The sequence below is a fragment of the Megalops cyprinoides genome, chromosome 4 (genome assembly GCF_013368585.1).
Source record: "Megalops cyprinoides isolate fMegCyp1 chromosome 4, fMegCyp1.pri, whole genome shotgun sequence".
NCBI lineage: Eukaryota > Metazoa > Chordata > Actinopteri > Elopiformes > Megalopidae > Megalops > Megalops cyprinoides.
This window is the reverse complement of record NC_050586.1, coordinates 665,001-680,000: the sequence shown is the minus strand read 5'-3', so window position 1 is coordinate 680,000 and position 15,000 is coordinate 665,001. Positions and strand designations below refer to the sequence as shown.

At 52.0% G+C, this 15,000-nt stretch overlaps 2 protein-coding genes across 2 annotated transcripts in view; both read left to right on the top strand.

Annotated features, from left to right (window-relative positions):
* Positions 1-1,540, top strand: part of c5 (complement component 5) — a 25,985-nt gene extending 24,445 nt beyond the window's left edge. Inside the window, exons 40-41 of the mRNA XM_036526635.1 lie at positions 427-565; positions 1,246-1,540. Of these exons, the coding sequence (XP_036382528.1) occupies positions 427-565; positions 1,246-1,390 (284 nt within the window). The 3' untranslated portion in view covers positions 1,391-1,540. The remainder of the gene's footprint in view (positions 1-426; positions 566-1,245) is intronic.
* Positions 1,541-1,770: 230 nt separating this feature from the next.
* The window catches only part of cntrl (centriolin), a 42,128-nt gene continuing 28,898 nt past the window's right edge, over positions 1,771-15,000 (top strand). Inside the window, exons 1-11 of the mRNA XM_036526542.1 lie at positions 1,771-2,112; positions 3,041-3,259; positions 3,398-3,528; positions 4,071-4,201; positions 4,831-4,972; positions 5,498-5,684; positions 6,097-6,290; positions 8,056-8,175; positions 8,392-8,551; positions 9,439-9,557; positions 9,960-10,154. Coding sequence (XP_036382435.1) covers positions 3,076-3,259; positions 3,398-3,528; positions 4,071-4,201; positions 4,831-4,972; positions 5,498-5,684; positions 6,097-6,290; positions 8,056-8,175; positions 8,392-8,551; positions 9,439-9,557; positions 9,960-10,154 — 1,563 coding nt within the window. The 5' untranslated portion in view covers positions 1,771-2,112; positions 3,041-3,075. The remainder of the gene's footprint in view (positions 2,113-3,040; positions 3,260-3,397; positions 3,529-4,070; positions 4,202-4,830; positions 4,973-5,497; positions 5,685-6,096; positions 6,291-8,055; positions 8,176-8,391; positions 8,552-9,438; positions 9,558-9,959; positions 10,155-15,000) is intronic.

The window sequence follows — 15,000 nt, the reverse complement described above, 5'->3', positions numbered from 1 at the left end:
ACACTCTGTCCCTGACACACTCTATACCTGACACACACTGTCCCTGACACACACTGTACCTGACACACACTGTCCCTGACACACTCTGTACCTGACACACTCTGTACCTGACACACACTGTCCCTGACACACACTGTCCCTGACACACACTGTACCTGACACACACTGTCCCTGACACACTCTGTACCTGACACACACTGTCCCTGACACACTCTGTACCTGACACTGTACCTGACATACACTGTCCCTGACACACTCTGTACCTGACACACACTGTCCCTGACACACTCTGTCCCTGACACACTCTGTCCCTGACACACACTGTACCTGACACACACTGTCCCTGACACACACTGTCCCTGACACACTCTGTACCTGACACTGTACCTGACACACACTGTCCCTGACACACTCTGTCCCTGACAGACACTGAGGACGTGAAGAGAAACACAGAGGTGACATTTGTGAAAAAGGCGACGTGCAGCTCTGTGGACCTGACGCCTGGGAGCCAGTATCTCATCATGGGCACTGAGGTCATGCAGATAGAGGTCGACAGGAGCTATAAGTGAGTGTGTAGATACAGTACCCTTCCTCTCCGCCACCCCGAATCCCTCCTCACATCCATATGGTCCTTTCTATGCAAGTACTCTTTTTCAAACTTACCGCTACACCACACTGCTGCTCCTCACCGCTACACCACACTGCTGCTCCTCACCGCTACACCACACTGCTGCTCCTTACTGCTACACCGCACTGCTGCTCCAGACCGCTACACCACACTGCTGCTCCTCACCGCTACACCACACTGCTGCTCCTCACCGCTACACCACACTGCTGCTCCTTACTGCTACACCACACTGCTGCTCCTTACTGCTACACCACACTGCTGCTCCTCACCGCTACACCACACTGCTGCTCCTTACTGCTACACCACACTGCTGCTCCAGACCGCTACACCACACTGCTGCTCCTTACTGCTACACCACACTGCTGCTCCAGACCGCTACACCACACTGCTTCCCTGTCCTTTCATTATTTAACCACAGATTATTAACTCCTGCCATGTTGGCAGGAGGCAGCGGAGTGGAATAGTGGTTAGAGAAGCTGGTTTGTGAGCAGGAGACTGCTGGGGGGTAAAGGTCCAGCTGTGTGCCTGTGTGGGAGCCATCCCTGCAGGGCACACTCCCCAATCCTGCAGAGCTTCTGCGTGTCCTGTGACTGTCTGACCACAGCTCTCTGTTTCAGATACAAGTTTCCCCTGGACTCTCAGACGTGGGTGGAGAGGTGGCCAGATGCAGACAGCTGCAGAGACAGCACCTGCACAGACTTTGTGAAAATCCTGGAAGACTTTTCCTTCACTTTCCTGATAGAGGGCTGTGGACTGAAGTAGTATTCTCTTAACCTGTGAACAGAAGAAACACCTCACTGCTTCAAAAGAATGACTTACATCAGTGAAACAAATATTTTAATCAATACTGTTGTGGAGTAAATACATGAATGTATGTATGATGAGGAAAAAAATGATAAAGGAGTCAAAAAACATGTGTCAAATGCCTAAGTTAATGTTCCATTTGTGAAGGATGCTCTCTGCATAAATGAAAGGCTTATCAATCTAAATATTTGAATGCTTTTGTGGTACATTGATACCATTCCTGATATACGGCGATGTTACAATTTTCTTTCATATTTGATGCGCTATGTTATATTTCATATACATGCAACTTGAGTGTCGCGCGCCGATGCAGCCTCTGTAGGCGGGAAGATCTGTTTTCGAATGTCCAGGCCGCGAGCGTTGATTGGCTGGCGTGGGTCATGTGACGCGGAGTGAGACGCGTGACGCAATCAAACATGGCCGTGCACTGTTGACATCTGCAACTTCCCGTTTTTAATTCAATCCATCAGAAATTGTTGGGTTTGGGAGGACGGACGCCCGCTGCTGTCGGATCCTGCCCCCGGCGCTGTGGCCGCCCCGTCCGGCGAGCTGCCGCTCACTTCGCACCGATTCACGGCCCGCTTCTCTCTCTGTTTGAATGAGCAGCTATGGAGTTGCTATGGAAACTCTGTTAATCAAATTCCCCTACACACACGGCTTCCATCCTTGACGAACGGTTTGTAAGTAACTGTCTACATCACTTCATGTTCTATAGCTAGCTAATAATGGCGGTATATTGTAGCTAATTAACAAGTTTAACATCTCACCAGATAGCAACAGAACAGATTAGTTTGCAAGGTAATCTGCCTAACAGCATTAACGTTAGCATCAATTCAGTTTTTCATCTGAAGAGGAACTGTTGGCTGTGCATAATGGATTTCATGATTAAATAAAAGGTCGTCAACTGAAATGAAGCCGAACAGCTGACGTTAAGAAGACTGTAATGATCCGTAAAGAAAGTGTGTGTTTAGCCTTTAACTAGCTATATGTATAACCTGGCTTGTACTTCTGCGGCGCATTTCAGACTGAAGGGTAATACGCGGCCGTATGCAAGAGCTACTTCACTGGCAACATTTTGTGGTAAATCGCTAGATCGCGACAGCTAACTAACAGAACTGCAAATGTAGCTTGCTAGCTAGCTAGATGTCTGAATGGAAATGCAGCTCACTCGTTTTTCTCCTCGCAAAGCTAACGCTAGCTAGCTGAATAGCACTCCCTCCCAGTCGTTGTAAGTCCCGTTCCAGTGTACGGCAGAGCAGATACAGAGCTTTGCGCGCCTGCGCACCCCGGCAAGCAGCTCTCACCATGTAGCGCTCTTCCTGAGCGCCAGTAAAATAAAGCAAACTGTGAATCTGTCACTCTGTTAGTGATCTTCCGGGTTTAAAACACATGTAAAATAGGTAAGGGCTTTGGAAATTTAGTGTGGATTATTTTTTAATAATGTTCAATTTTCCCTAGAGTGAATAACAGGTAATATGAATCTGTTTGGGGCATGCTTTAAAGGATGTGCTGACTCCAAACGCGGTAAGTTAAAGGGACATGCTTGGAAGGATTTGCTGCCTCCAAACTCCAGTGGAACCTGCTGATGCAGTTTTCTGTATCCGGCAGGTGGAGGGGCTGACGGAGACCCCACAGCTGCTCAGATGAAGAAAGCAGAGGTGCAGAGGGTGCCCCCTGGTGGAGGGGCCAGCAGGACCCCATCCCCCGCCCGCGGCCCCCGCACCCTGGCCCCCCAGCCCGGGCCAGGGAGCAGCCTGCAGTTGAGTGTGACTGAGGACAGTGAAGACGGAGCGGACAGAGAAGCGGACGGTGTGCACGGCGATGACGGTACACAAACAGGCATGCAGCTCTGCCGACAAACAGTACCAGTCGGGCCCTGGGGGCTGTTCGTCCAAGGACACGTTCTGACTGTTAACAGGTGTCACTTTGCAGCTAAGCATCCTTGTTTCCTTTGTCCAAAATTAGATGAAAGGAAAAGTCCAGGGGTCCGCTACATCACAGAGGACCTGATAAAGAAGCTGACTAAACAGGACAACCTGGCCTTTGTACGGTCCCTCAACCTGTCACTGGCAAAGAGCGGTGGCAAGAAATTCAAGGTAAAAACCGTGGAACAAACCAAACACATACAGCACTCTACCCGCATCCGCTCTCAGCTGCTGTATCACCCTGAGCTTTCTCAGCGGAAAACTGTCCCCTCCGGGAGAGTCATGGCAGAGTCACGAAAAGTGGTCACATCTCCCACTGCTGTTGAAAAGTAATGGAGAATTTCCAAAAAACAGAAAAGTAATGTAATATTTTTAATTTTTTCTTTTAGGTTGAAATGCATCCTTGTTTACTGCTACCCTGCTAGCTTTATGTCATTTACTGTTGAGAATCGGACAATCAGTGGAAATATTTGAAAGTAATACGTCTCGGGAATATCTCTGCCTGCATTTCCACCCTCAAAGCTGTTGGATTTTGCAGTCATAAAAATTTTTTGAAGATCTCTTGTGTCTTTTGATCTCTCGTTGAAGTGTCATGTAAAGGGTAAATCTGGCTTGAATAGACAGCACTGAGGCTGAGATGAGCACCGCTGTCAGGCTGTGTGAGCTCAGGCAGAACTGAAGGCGTCTGCTATCTGTCTCTGTCGCGCTTTCAGTTCATTGAGAACCTGGAGAAGTGTGAGCGGCTGCAGGTGCTCAACCTCAGCCACAACCTCATCGAGAAAATGGAGAAGCTGGATAAACTCCACCGGCTGCGGGAGCTGCACCTGTCCCACAACCGAATCTGGTAACCTGTCCTCTGTCCCACAGCCGAATCTGGTAGCCTGTCCTCTGTCCCACAGCCGAATCTGGTAGCCTGTCCTCTGTCCCACAGCCGAATCTGTGTGCAGCTGTGTCTGTTAGGCAGCTTTTCCCAGGAGCAGGCATTTGAATCGTGTCACCGATCTGTGGATTTCTGTGAGAATAAGAGTGCATGTTATGGTGTGTTTCGAGAGATTAAAAAAGGCAGATACAGAGTTACCATCAGCTGCTTTTACTGCAGAGACCAGCAACACAGGATACACTGTGAGGGTAAGAATGGCAGTGTCTGATACTCCTGTCTGAAGGGGTTAGGGTTAGAGAGTTAGGGTTAGGGTTAGAGGGTTAGGTTAGAGAGTTAGGGTTAGAGGGTTAGGGTTAGCATTACGGGTTAGGGTTAGGGTTAGAGTTAGGGTTAGAGAGTTAGGGTTAGGGTTAGCATTACGGGTTAGGGTTAGAGAGTTAGGGTTAGGGTTAGCATTACGGGTTAGGGTTAGAGAGTTAGGGTTAGGGTTCGCATTACGCGTTAGGGTTAGAGGGTTAGGGTTGGGGTTCGCATTACGGGTTAGGGTTAGAGGGTTAGGGTGTGTGACAGTGTACTCCTGTGTCTCTCTGCAGGAAAATCGAGGGCGTGGAGCACATGGGGAGCCTCCAGCACCTGAACCTCTCCGGCAACAGCATTGAGCACCTGCCTCTGTGGCTGGCCAAGAAGCTGCGCTCTCTGCAGACTCTGAACCTGCAGCGCAACAATATCTGCTCGGTGCGTTAGCCTCTCTGCTCGGTGCGTTAGCCTCTCTGCTCGGTGCGTTAGCCACTCTGCTCGGTGCGTTAGCCTCTCTGCTCGGTGCGTTAGGCTCTGCTCGGTGCGTTAGCCTCTCTGCTCGGTGCGTTAGCCTCTCTGCTCGGTGCGTTAGCCACTCTGCTCGGTGCGTTAGCCTCTCTGCTCGGTGCGTTAGGCTCTGCTCGGTGCGTTAGCCTCTCTGCTCGGTGCGTTAGCCTTTCTGCTCGGTGCGTGTTGAAAACTATCCAGACCTTTACTCTGTCATTAATGTTCATATTACAGAGGTATAAATTGTCTCGCCACAGTGAATGCAGAGAGGATTATTCACTCAGAACTGCAGTGTCGCACACAGCCGGTTCATTGTGTGAAATGACCATGAGATAGGACTGCGTTCTGGAATTCCTTGTCAACGCACTGAAACAGAAAGATGGTGCTAAAGCTCCTCTGATGAGCTCTTTCCTGTGTAACTCGCACACGTTGACAGGCCTCTGTCTGTCTGTGCAGCTGCACGAGCTTGCCAAGCTGAAGCCGCTGAAGAACCTGACGGAGCTGTCAGTGGCGGAGAACCCCGTGTCCAACCTGCCGCACTGCCGCCTCTTCCTGGTCTTCCACCTGAGGGCACTAGAGAGGCTGGACGGCCAGGCCGTCAGCGAAGAGGAACGAGAGATGGCCAAGCAGCGCTTTCAGATGGGTACTGCTCCTACACACACGCGCACACACGCTCATATACACATACACACACGCGCGCGCGCGCACATGCACATATACACATACACACACACACACACACACACAGACGCACATGCACATATACACATACACACACACACAGACGCACACGCGCGCACATGCACATATACACATACACACACACACACGCTCGCACATGCACATATACACATACACACACACACACACACACAGACGCACATGCACACATGTACATATACACATGCACACACACACAGACGCACACGCACACACGTTCATATACACATACACACACACACAGACGCACACGCACACACTCTCATATGCACATACATGCGCTCACACACACACACTCACTGGCAGCTGAAGGCCTTGCTCGTCTGTGTGCGCAGAGGAGGTGGAGCGTCTGGAGCAGGAGCTGGAGACTCGCCTGGCGGAGATGGAGAGACTGCGGGAGGAGCAGGCCGTCGCAGCGGAGGAGCTGGGCCAGCAGGGGGCGCTAAACCACAGGCTGCAGCAGCAGTGCCAGGAGCAGCAGCAGAGCCAGGCTGTGCTGGAGAGGGAGCTGCAGACCAAGAACGAGCTGGTAGGACAGCTCCTGATCGCCCTGCAGTCTCCTGCACACTTTCACATTCATTAACCAGATACTGTTACCCAGAGCCCTTTACACAAGTGTGTGCAAGAGGCAAAGCTATGAGCAGAAGCCATGCTGAACCAGTCGTGTCACAATCCAGTACAGAGCCCGGTTACAAAACAGTGCCCCTGAGGCTTTGCTGTGTGCAGCGATACGCAAGTCAGGGGGTGAGGAGGAGGGAGAGCTGTCTGTCTCAGCGGCTGCAGGAGAATCTCAGCGAGCCGAGGGGTGTGGTGCACAAGGAGAACAGGAGGGGACCAAGAACAGGAATATCCCCACACACACACACACACACACACACACACACACACACACACACACACACACACTCACACTCACACCCACTGCTCTTCTCTCCTTCTCCTCTGTGTCCTCTCCGCATGGTAGTACCTCCTTCCCCATCAGCTCTGTCCTCTCCACTTCAGGCTGTATGATGTCCCTCTGTAACTCTGTCACTCACATGCTGTCCCTCTTTAGCGAGGGCATCTCTGCCTGTGATTTCTAGGACACACGTTTGTCGTGGAGAATATGTGTCAGTGCAGGTACACTGGATTCTCTGCTCTCTGGACCTTCTCTGCCGCGTTGCAGTTGGAACTTCTCTGCCGTGTGGCAGTCGGGTCTTTTCCGTTTCCTCTGACGCCTCTGCATGTGCCCCTCTTTACCTCCTCTTCTTTGACTGCCTTTCTCTCTCCTTCCTGCCGCCTGCGTCTCAGCCTCCCTGTGCGCCTCCTGGGCTGGATGCTGTCTGGCAGGTACTCAGGGTGTGGGGGTGTGGCTCAAACCCGTGTCCCGTGCTGTTCGTGTCTGTGTGAAATGAACCTGCCGTTTCCTCTCCCTGCAGGTTGTCAGTTAAGCGGCTGTTGTAATGGTACGCCCCTCAGGTGTGCAAGCATGTCTGAGCCTCCCTGCATGCTGTAAAGTGCTTTCCTCCACCATTTCTGTCAGAGTTACGAGTGTTGCGGAGTGCTGCCTGTCTGCAGACTGCAGTCGTTCATACGTAACTGGGTGCTGTGTGCAGTAATATAAAGACCCAGTTGTCTCACACATTATCAGCATGTGAGAGTCACCAGAAGAGCAGCGCCCACAGTCACAGCTAATCATAACAGCGCTAACCGGACCCTTATGAGGTGAAACAAAATTTCTTAAATTTTCTGATAAAGGACACAGAATAATGTACTGATGAATCAGAGTGCAGTGAGTTGGAGCTGCTCTCAGTTTGAGCCCATGGTCATGTTCAGGCAGCTGGCTGTACTACAGAGCACAGAATCGAAGCGACCGTCTCTGCTCCACCACACAGAAGCATGCTCTGACACGCAGTGTGTGTATACATGTGTAAGCAGTGTGTGTGTGTGTGTGTGTGTGTGTTTGTGTAGTGTATTGCAGTGCCTGTCTGAAGCTGCATGCTATGCTGTGTGTGTGTGTGTGTGTGTGTGTGTGTTTGTGTAGTGTATTGCAGTGCCTGTCTGAAGCAGCATGCTATGCTGTGTGTGTGTGTGTGTGTGTGTGTATGGCTGTGCCTGTCTGAAACTGCATGCTATGCTGTGTGTGTGTGTGTGTATTGCAGTGCCTGTCTGAAACTGCATGCTATGCTGTGTGTGTGTGTGTGTGTGTGTGTGTTTGTGTAGTGTGTGTGTGTGTGTGTGTGTATGGCTGTGCCTGTCTGAAGCTGCATGCTGTGTGTGTGAGGTTGCTTCTGAAGTCTTTCTCTCTTGGCCAGCTGAAGCAGAAGACAGTGGAGCTGACGCGGGCGTGTCAGAAGCAGTACGACCTGGAGCAGGAGCTGGCCTTCCACAAGATCGACGCCAAGTTTGAGCCTCTACCCTACTGCCCTGATCACGTGAGCCCCCCCCCACCCCCCACCCCCCGCAGTGACTGCAGCTCCGCTCAGCACCTGCAACGCTCACACTTCCCAGTTCACACTCACACAGGCCTCAGATTCAGCTGACTGCCTGTGCTGTCTCAGCTCACACTGTCACTTCAGTGAGATGCTGCTGTGTGGAGCTCCTGTCTCTGACAGAGGCCTGCAGCCGGAGACTCTCCTCTCTTTCCCCAGGAGGAGTCTGAGCTGGCGGCCCCGCCCGGAGAGAGCCCCTACATCGGCAAGGCCCGCCACAGGAGGAACCGCTTCACCCCGCAGGGTGTGGAGGAGGACCAGGATGCGCGGGACGGGGGCTCGCCCGCCCTCCCGGACCACAGCCACGCACAGGCAGCAGGTACCAGGGAGCAGGGCTGGGTGCAGTGTGTGTGTGTGTGTGCAGTGTGTGCAGTGTGTATTCTCTGTGTGCAGTGTGTGAAGTGTGTATTCTCTGTGTGCAGTGTGTGAAGTGTGTATTCTCTGTGTGCAGTGTGTGAAGTGTGTATTCTCTGTGTGTGTGTGTGCAGTGTGTATTCTCTGTGTGTGCAGTGTGTGCAGTGTGTATTCTCTGTGTGTGCAGTGTGTGAAGTGTGTATTCTCTGTGTGCAGTGTGTGAAGTGTGTATTCTCTCTGTGTGTGCAGTGTGTGCAGTGTGTATTCTCTGTGTGTGTGTGTGTGCAGTGTGTATTCTCTGTGTGTGTGTGTGAAGTGTGTATTCTCTGTGTGCAGTGTGTGCAGTGTGTATTCTCTGTGTGCAGTGTGTGCAGTGTGTATTCTCTGTGTGTGTGTGTGCAGTGTGTATTCTCTGTGTGTGTGTGTGAAGTGTGTATTCTCTGTGTGCAGTGTGTGCAGTGTGTATTCTCTGTGTGTGCAGTGTGTGCAGTGTGTATTCTCTGTGTGCAGTGTGTATTCTCTGTGTGTGTGCAGTGTGTATTCTCTGTGTGTGTGCAGTGTGTATTCTCTCTGTGTGTGCAGTGTGTGCAGTGTGTATTCTCTGTGTGTGTGTGTGCAGTGTGTATTCTCTGTGTGTGTGTGTGTGCAGTGTGTATTCTCTGTGTGTGTGTGCAGTGTGTATTCTCTGTGTGCAGTGTGTATTCTCTGTGTGCAGTGTGTATTCTCTCTGTGTGCAGTGTGTGCAGTGTGTATTCTCTGTGTGTGTGTGTGCAGTGTGTATTCTCTGTGTGTAGTTTGTGAAGTGTGTATTCTCTGTGTGCAGTGTGTGAAGTGTGTATTCTCTGTGTGTAGTTTGTGCAGCAGAGGCGCGTCTGCAGCGGCTTCAGCGGGAGATCGAGAACGCGGAGCAGCAGATCCTCAGGGCGACTGCAGAACTGCAGCAGCTGGAGGAGGCAGTTTCCCACAGACGGGTGAGAGAGACACAGCCACCCCCCCCACTGACCCCCCACAGCACCGACCCCCCCCCCCCACAGCACCGACCCCCCCATAGCACTTACCCCCAAAACTGCTTTTCTGTATGAACTACAGATGATAACAAATATTTGATTATTTGAATATCAGATCAAATACTCACTTAGTGACGACATGGATCAGTGTTTAAATGATTCACACACACGCACATACTCACATACACACGCACACACACGCGTACACACACACACAGGGACGCACACACACGCGTACACACACACACATACATGCACATACACGCACACACACACACACGCACAGATGCGCACACATACACACACCTACGCACACACACTCACTCACTCAGCACTCTGCTGATGTCCCTGCTGCTCCCGCTGCAGATCACTGAGGCGGAGAAGGAGCAGCTGAGGCAGCAGCTGCGCAGACGGATGCATCTGCTGGACGAGCTGCGCAGGGATGCGCAGGCGCTAGAGGCGCAGCTGGACAGCAGCAGGGGCCGGATGAGTCGCGCGCAGGGAGAGCTGCAGCAGCTGCAGAGCCTGCTGGACACACTGGACCCCAGCGACCCGCGACATGTCAGTACCCCCGCCCCCCGCACAGCCGCTAGCGCATGCTGTCCACACACCGTCACTGCACACAAACGAGTGCCGTGTCTGAGCTGAGCTGCCGTGTCTGAGCTGAGCTGCCGTGTCTGAGATGAGCTGCCGTGTCTGAGCTGAGCTCCCGTGTCTGAGCTGAGCTGCCGTGTCTGAGCTGAGCTCCCGTGTCTGAGATGAGCTCCTGTGTCTGAGATGAGCTGCCGTGTCTGAGCTGAGCTGCCGTGTCTGAGATGAGCTGCCGTTTTTGAGATGAGCTGCCGTTTCTGAGATGAGCTGCCGTGTCTGAGCTGAGCTGCCGTGTCTGAGATGAGCTGCCGTGTCTGAGCTGAGCTCCCGTGTCTGAGATGAGCTGCCGTGTCTGAGATGAGCTGCCGTGTCTGAGCTGAGCTCCCGTGTCTGAGATGAGCTGCCGTGTCTGAGCTGAGCTCCCGTGTCTGAGCTGAGCTCCTGTGTCTGAGATGAGCTGCCGTGTCTGAGCTGAGCTGCCGTGTCTGAGATGAGCTGCCGTTTTTGAGATGAGCTGCCGTGTCTGAGATGAGCTGCCGTGTCTGAGATGAGCTGCCGTGTCTGAGCTGAGCTGCCGTGTCTGAGATGAGCTGCCGTGTCTGAGCTGAGCTCCCGTGTCTGAGATGAGCTGCCGTGTCTGAGATGAGCTGCCGTGTCTGAGCTGAGCTCCCGTGTCTGAGATGAGCTGCCGTGTCTGAGCTGAGCTCCCGTGTCTGAGCTGAGCTCCTGTGTCTGAGATGAGCTGCCGTGTCTGAGCTGAGCTGCCGTGTCTGAGATGAGCTGCCGTTTTTGAGATGAGCTGCCGTTTCTGAGATGAGCTGCCGTGTCTGAGATGAGCTGCCGTGTCTGAGATGAGCTGCCGTGTCTGAGATGAGCTGCCGTTTCTGAGATGAGCTGCCGTGTCTGAGATGAGCTGCCGTTTCTGAGATGTGTTAGGATTGATTACACCTGTATCAATGAGCTGCCGTTTCTGAGATGAGCTGCCGTTTCTGAGATGAGCTGCCGTTTCTGAGATGAGCTGCCGTGTCTGAGATGAGCTGCCGTTTCTGAGATGTGTTGGGATTGATTACACCTGTATCATCTGCAGTATTTGCTCACAGCCTGTGTCAGTCACAGCTTGGCCCTGTTGTGATGCAGGTGTTGTTTGAATGTCCCCTTTCCTCTGACAGGAGGGTGTGGATATGGGGAGCTGCTCACAGGGCAAGTTTGAAGGCCTTTGTTGAAAAGTTTGAAAGCAACTGGTTTCCTTTCTCTTCTCCAAAAAGCAAATCCAAGAGCTGCTGGGATTCCGATGAATTCAGTGTTTTAGTTTTATTTAGGATTTCAGTAATAAACTGTTTCTGTAAGGCTTCTGAAAGCATTTTAGATAAACTGGGTGTTGCATTTAGATGCCAATTTCTCTATCATAGCAATGTGTCAGAATTCAGTTTTGTGATTTATTGTGTGCTGTAAATGATTCTGTATTTTACATGCAAAACAAGTAGTCGGACACAGTGAGTTTGGTGTGTGAGAGGCAGTGTTGCTATAGCGCCAGAGTAAAACAAGATCAAAGATGAGCACAACAACCTGAGTGAGTCTCCCAGGAGCGCAGACTCCGAGGGCTGGAGAAGTGAATCCCAGAGCAACAGCCACGAAAAAGGCCGCCGTTCCTTTAAGCAGTGAGCTGGCCCCCTGAGGAATTCACCACAGAGCGGGGCGGAGTTAGAGTCCTGCCTCACTCCCACACGCCCAGGCCTTTGTCTCAGCGGAAGCCCGTGCTCTGATTGGCCGGGACGCCTGCTTCCTGTGTTGTGATTCAAAGATGTAGGAGCAGGAGGGGTGTGGAGGGTAGGAAGTGAGCGCGCGGGGGGGCGCACAGAGCAGCTCGGAGCCGTAGCTAGGCTAGTTAGAGCACCGTGCCTGTGTGCGTGAGGCTAACGGGGGAATCATGTCTGTCGGTCTCTGAGCCTGGCGGGGGAAGAGGAGCCATGCTCCCCCAGGGCTGCCCGCTCGGATCCGGTGAGTACCCTGTGCCGGGGCGTGCAGAGAGGGGCCAGGGAGGGGCTGCCGTTTGCACAGAACCTACATGTGACTTTGGCGGAGAGGATTTTGTGAGGTCAGGAGAACAACAGAGCTGAAAGCAGAAGTTGATAAAACTTATTTTTCATTTGCTGTTCCTTTTATTCTACTTTTCTGTAACCGTTGTGGGTTTATGGACAGAGAAAGTTTTAATGAAAGCATTTTTGAGCCATGATTTTGTTGACATTGTTTTGGCTTGTTACTTTTTGAAACAAGGAAAATAAACAAACTTGGGTTTGTATGAAAGGAGGGACTGAAATGCCCATATTTAGGTGATTCCTGTCCGTTTGAGAGATTTCGTTTAACGGAGATGAGTGATTTGTGAATGTTTTAGGCAAACGTTTGCAGAGGCTCTGTGGCTGTGGGGGGGGCTCTGACCCCTGGCCTGTTCAGTCTCTCTCTCAGCCTCCATCTGTTTCTGCTTAGATTTCATTTCACTGCACCAGGATAAAAAAAATGGGTCTGATAACATATCTCTGTAACCTGACTTTGTTTGGTCTCTGGTTTAACAGACCAGGACCTAAAGATTAGATGACAGGATCAAAGAGATTGAGCAAAACTGCTCAATATTAAGAGCAATATGTGGTCCTGTGTTAGCTGTGTAGTGTAGGTGCTGCTTCCTCAGAGTGATGGAGCTGAAAGGGGGAGGGGCCAGGCGCTGGGGAGTGATGTCATCCACAGAGCATGCATTCCAGCACCACGGGAACTCCACCCGTCCGCTGGGTCAGAGCTGTCTTTCAGCAAAGCAAAGTTCCTCTGCTCCTCATTGGTTCATGTGGGTCAGAACTGTGAGGGTCAGAACAGCGCACTGTGAACTGCTCTGAAATAGTGGGTGAAACAGCAGGGGCAGGTTTGCGGCAGTCGGACCCTGCGATGGGGGGGCCCCTCAGGCTGTAGAGGTGGGGTTGGGTTAATGCAGATCCGTTTGGAGGGGGGCCCCTCAGGCTGTAGAGGTGGGGTTGGATTAATGCAGATCGGATTGGAGGCTCTGTGTCAAACTGCGGACTGTTACAAACAAGTGCTGATTGGTTAGAAACTTGCCAGCAATATTTAAAGTGTATTTACAGGCAGTGAGCGTGGTGCAGCAGAACAGGTACAGTGTGTGTGTGTGTGTGTGTGTGTGTTTGTTTTAGCTCAGGTATTTGGTGCAGCAGGGAAGCTTGTTTTGGCCAGCTGGGGGGGTGTCCCCGCACTGGGCCCCCCACCGTGTCCCAGTTCCGTGTCCCAGTTCCTCCCGCAGAGGGACACGGAGGGGGCTGTTCTGCCCCAGGTGCTGTGCGGTGTGTGTGGCAGTTATCCTGGTGATGGACATTCTCCTAGGGTGTGTGTTGAAAGCTGTGTTCAGTATGTTAGGTCTTGTCTGGTACATTATTAAATTATTGGCATTTAGCTGATGCTCTTACCCAGAGTGTCTAACACAGGTTACAGTTTTTACATGTTATCCATTTATACAGCTGGATATTTACTGAGGCAATTCAAGTACCTTCAAATACCAAATGGTACAGAGGCAGTGCCTCAGTGGGGAATCGAACCGGCAACCTTTGGGATTCGAGCCCTGCTCCTTAACCACTATGCTACACATGATGAGGATGGCGTAGAGAGTGTTGGGTGCTGTGTGTGTGTGTGTGTGTGTGTGTGTGTGTGTGTGTGTGTGTGTGTGTGTGTGTGTGTGTGTGTGTGTGTGTGTGTGTGTGTGTGTGTGTGTGTGTGTGTGTGTGCACTGAGGCTGCCTCTCCCTCTCAGGCTCATGTGAAGGCTCAGGGTTCGAGGGTGAGCGTGTGTGACAGTTCTCTCTCTCTCAGGGTTAGAGGGTGAGCGTGTGTGACAGTTCTCTCTCTCTCAGGGTTAGAGGGTGAGGGTTAGAGGGTGAGCGTGTGTGACAGTTCTCTCTCTCTCAGGGTTAGAGGGTGAGCGTGTGTGACAGTTCTCTCTCTCTCAGGGTTAGAGGGTGAGCGTGTGTGACAGTTCTCTCTCTCTCAGGGTTAGAGGGTGAGCGTGTGTGACAGTTCTCTCTCTCTCAGGGTTAGAGGGTGAGGGTTAGAGGGTGAGCGTGTGTGACAGTTCTCTCTCTCTCAGGGTTAGAGGGTGAGGGTTAGAGGGTGAGCGTGTGTGACAGTTCTCTCTCTCTCAGGGTTAGAGGGTGAGGGTTCGAGGGTGAGCGTGTGTGACAGTTCTCTCTCTCTCAGGGTTAGAGGGTGAGGGTTCGAGGGTGAGCGTGTGTGACAGTTCTCTCTCTCTCAGGGTTAGAGGGTGAGGGTTAGAGGGTGAGCGTGTGTGACAGTTCTCTCTCTCTCAGGCTCATGTGAAGGCTCAGGGTTAGAGGGTGAGCGTGTGTGACAGTTCTCTCTCTCTCAGGGTTAGAGGGTGAGGGTTAGAGGGTGAGCGTGTGTGACAGTTCTCTCTCTCTCAGGGTTAGAGGGTGAGGGTTAGAGGGTGAGCGTGTGTGACAGTTCTCTCTCTCTCAGGGTTAGAGGGTGAGGGTTAGAGGGTGAGCGTGTGTGACAGTTCTCTCTCTCTCAGGGTTAGAGGGTGAGGGTGTGTGACAGTTCTCTCTCTCTCAGGGTTAGAGGGTGAGCGTGTGTGACAGTTCTCTCTCTCTCAGGGTTAGAGGGTGAGGGTTAGAGGGTGAGCGTGTGTGACAGTTCTCTCTCTCTCAGGGTTAGAGGATGAGGGTTAGAGGGTGAGCGTGTGTGACAGTTCTCTCTCTCTCAGGGTTAGAGGGTGAGGGTTAGAGGGTGAGCGTGTGTGACAGTTCTCT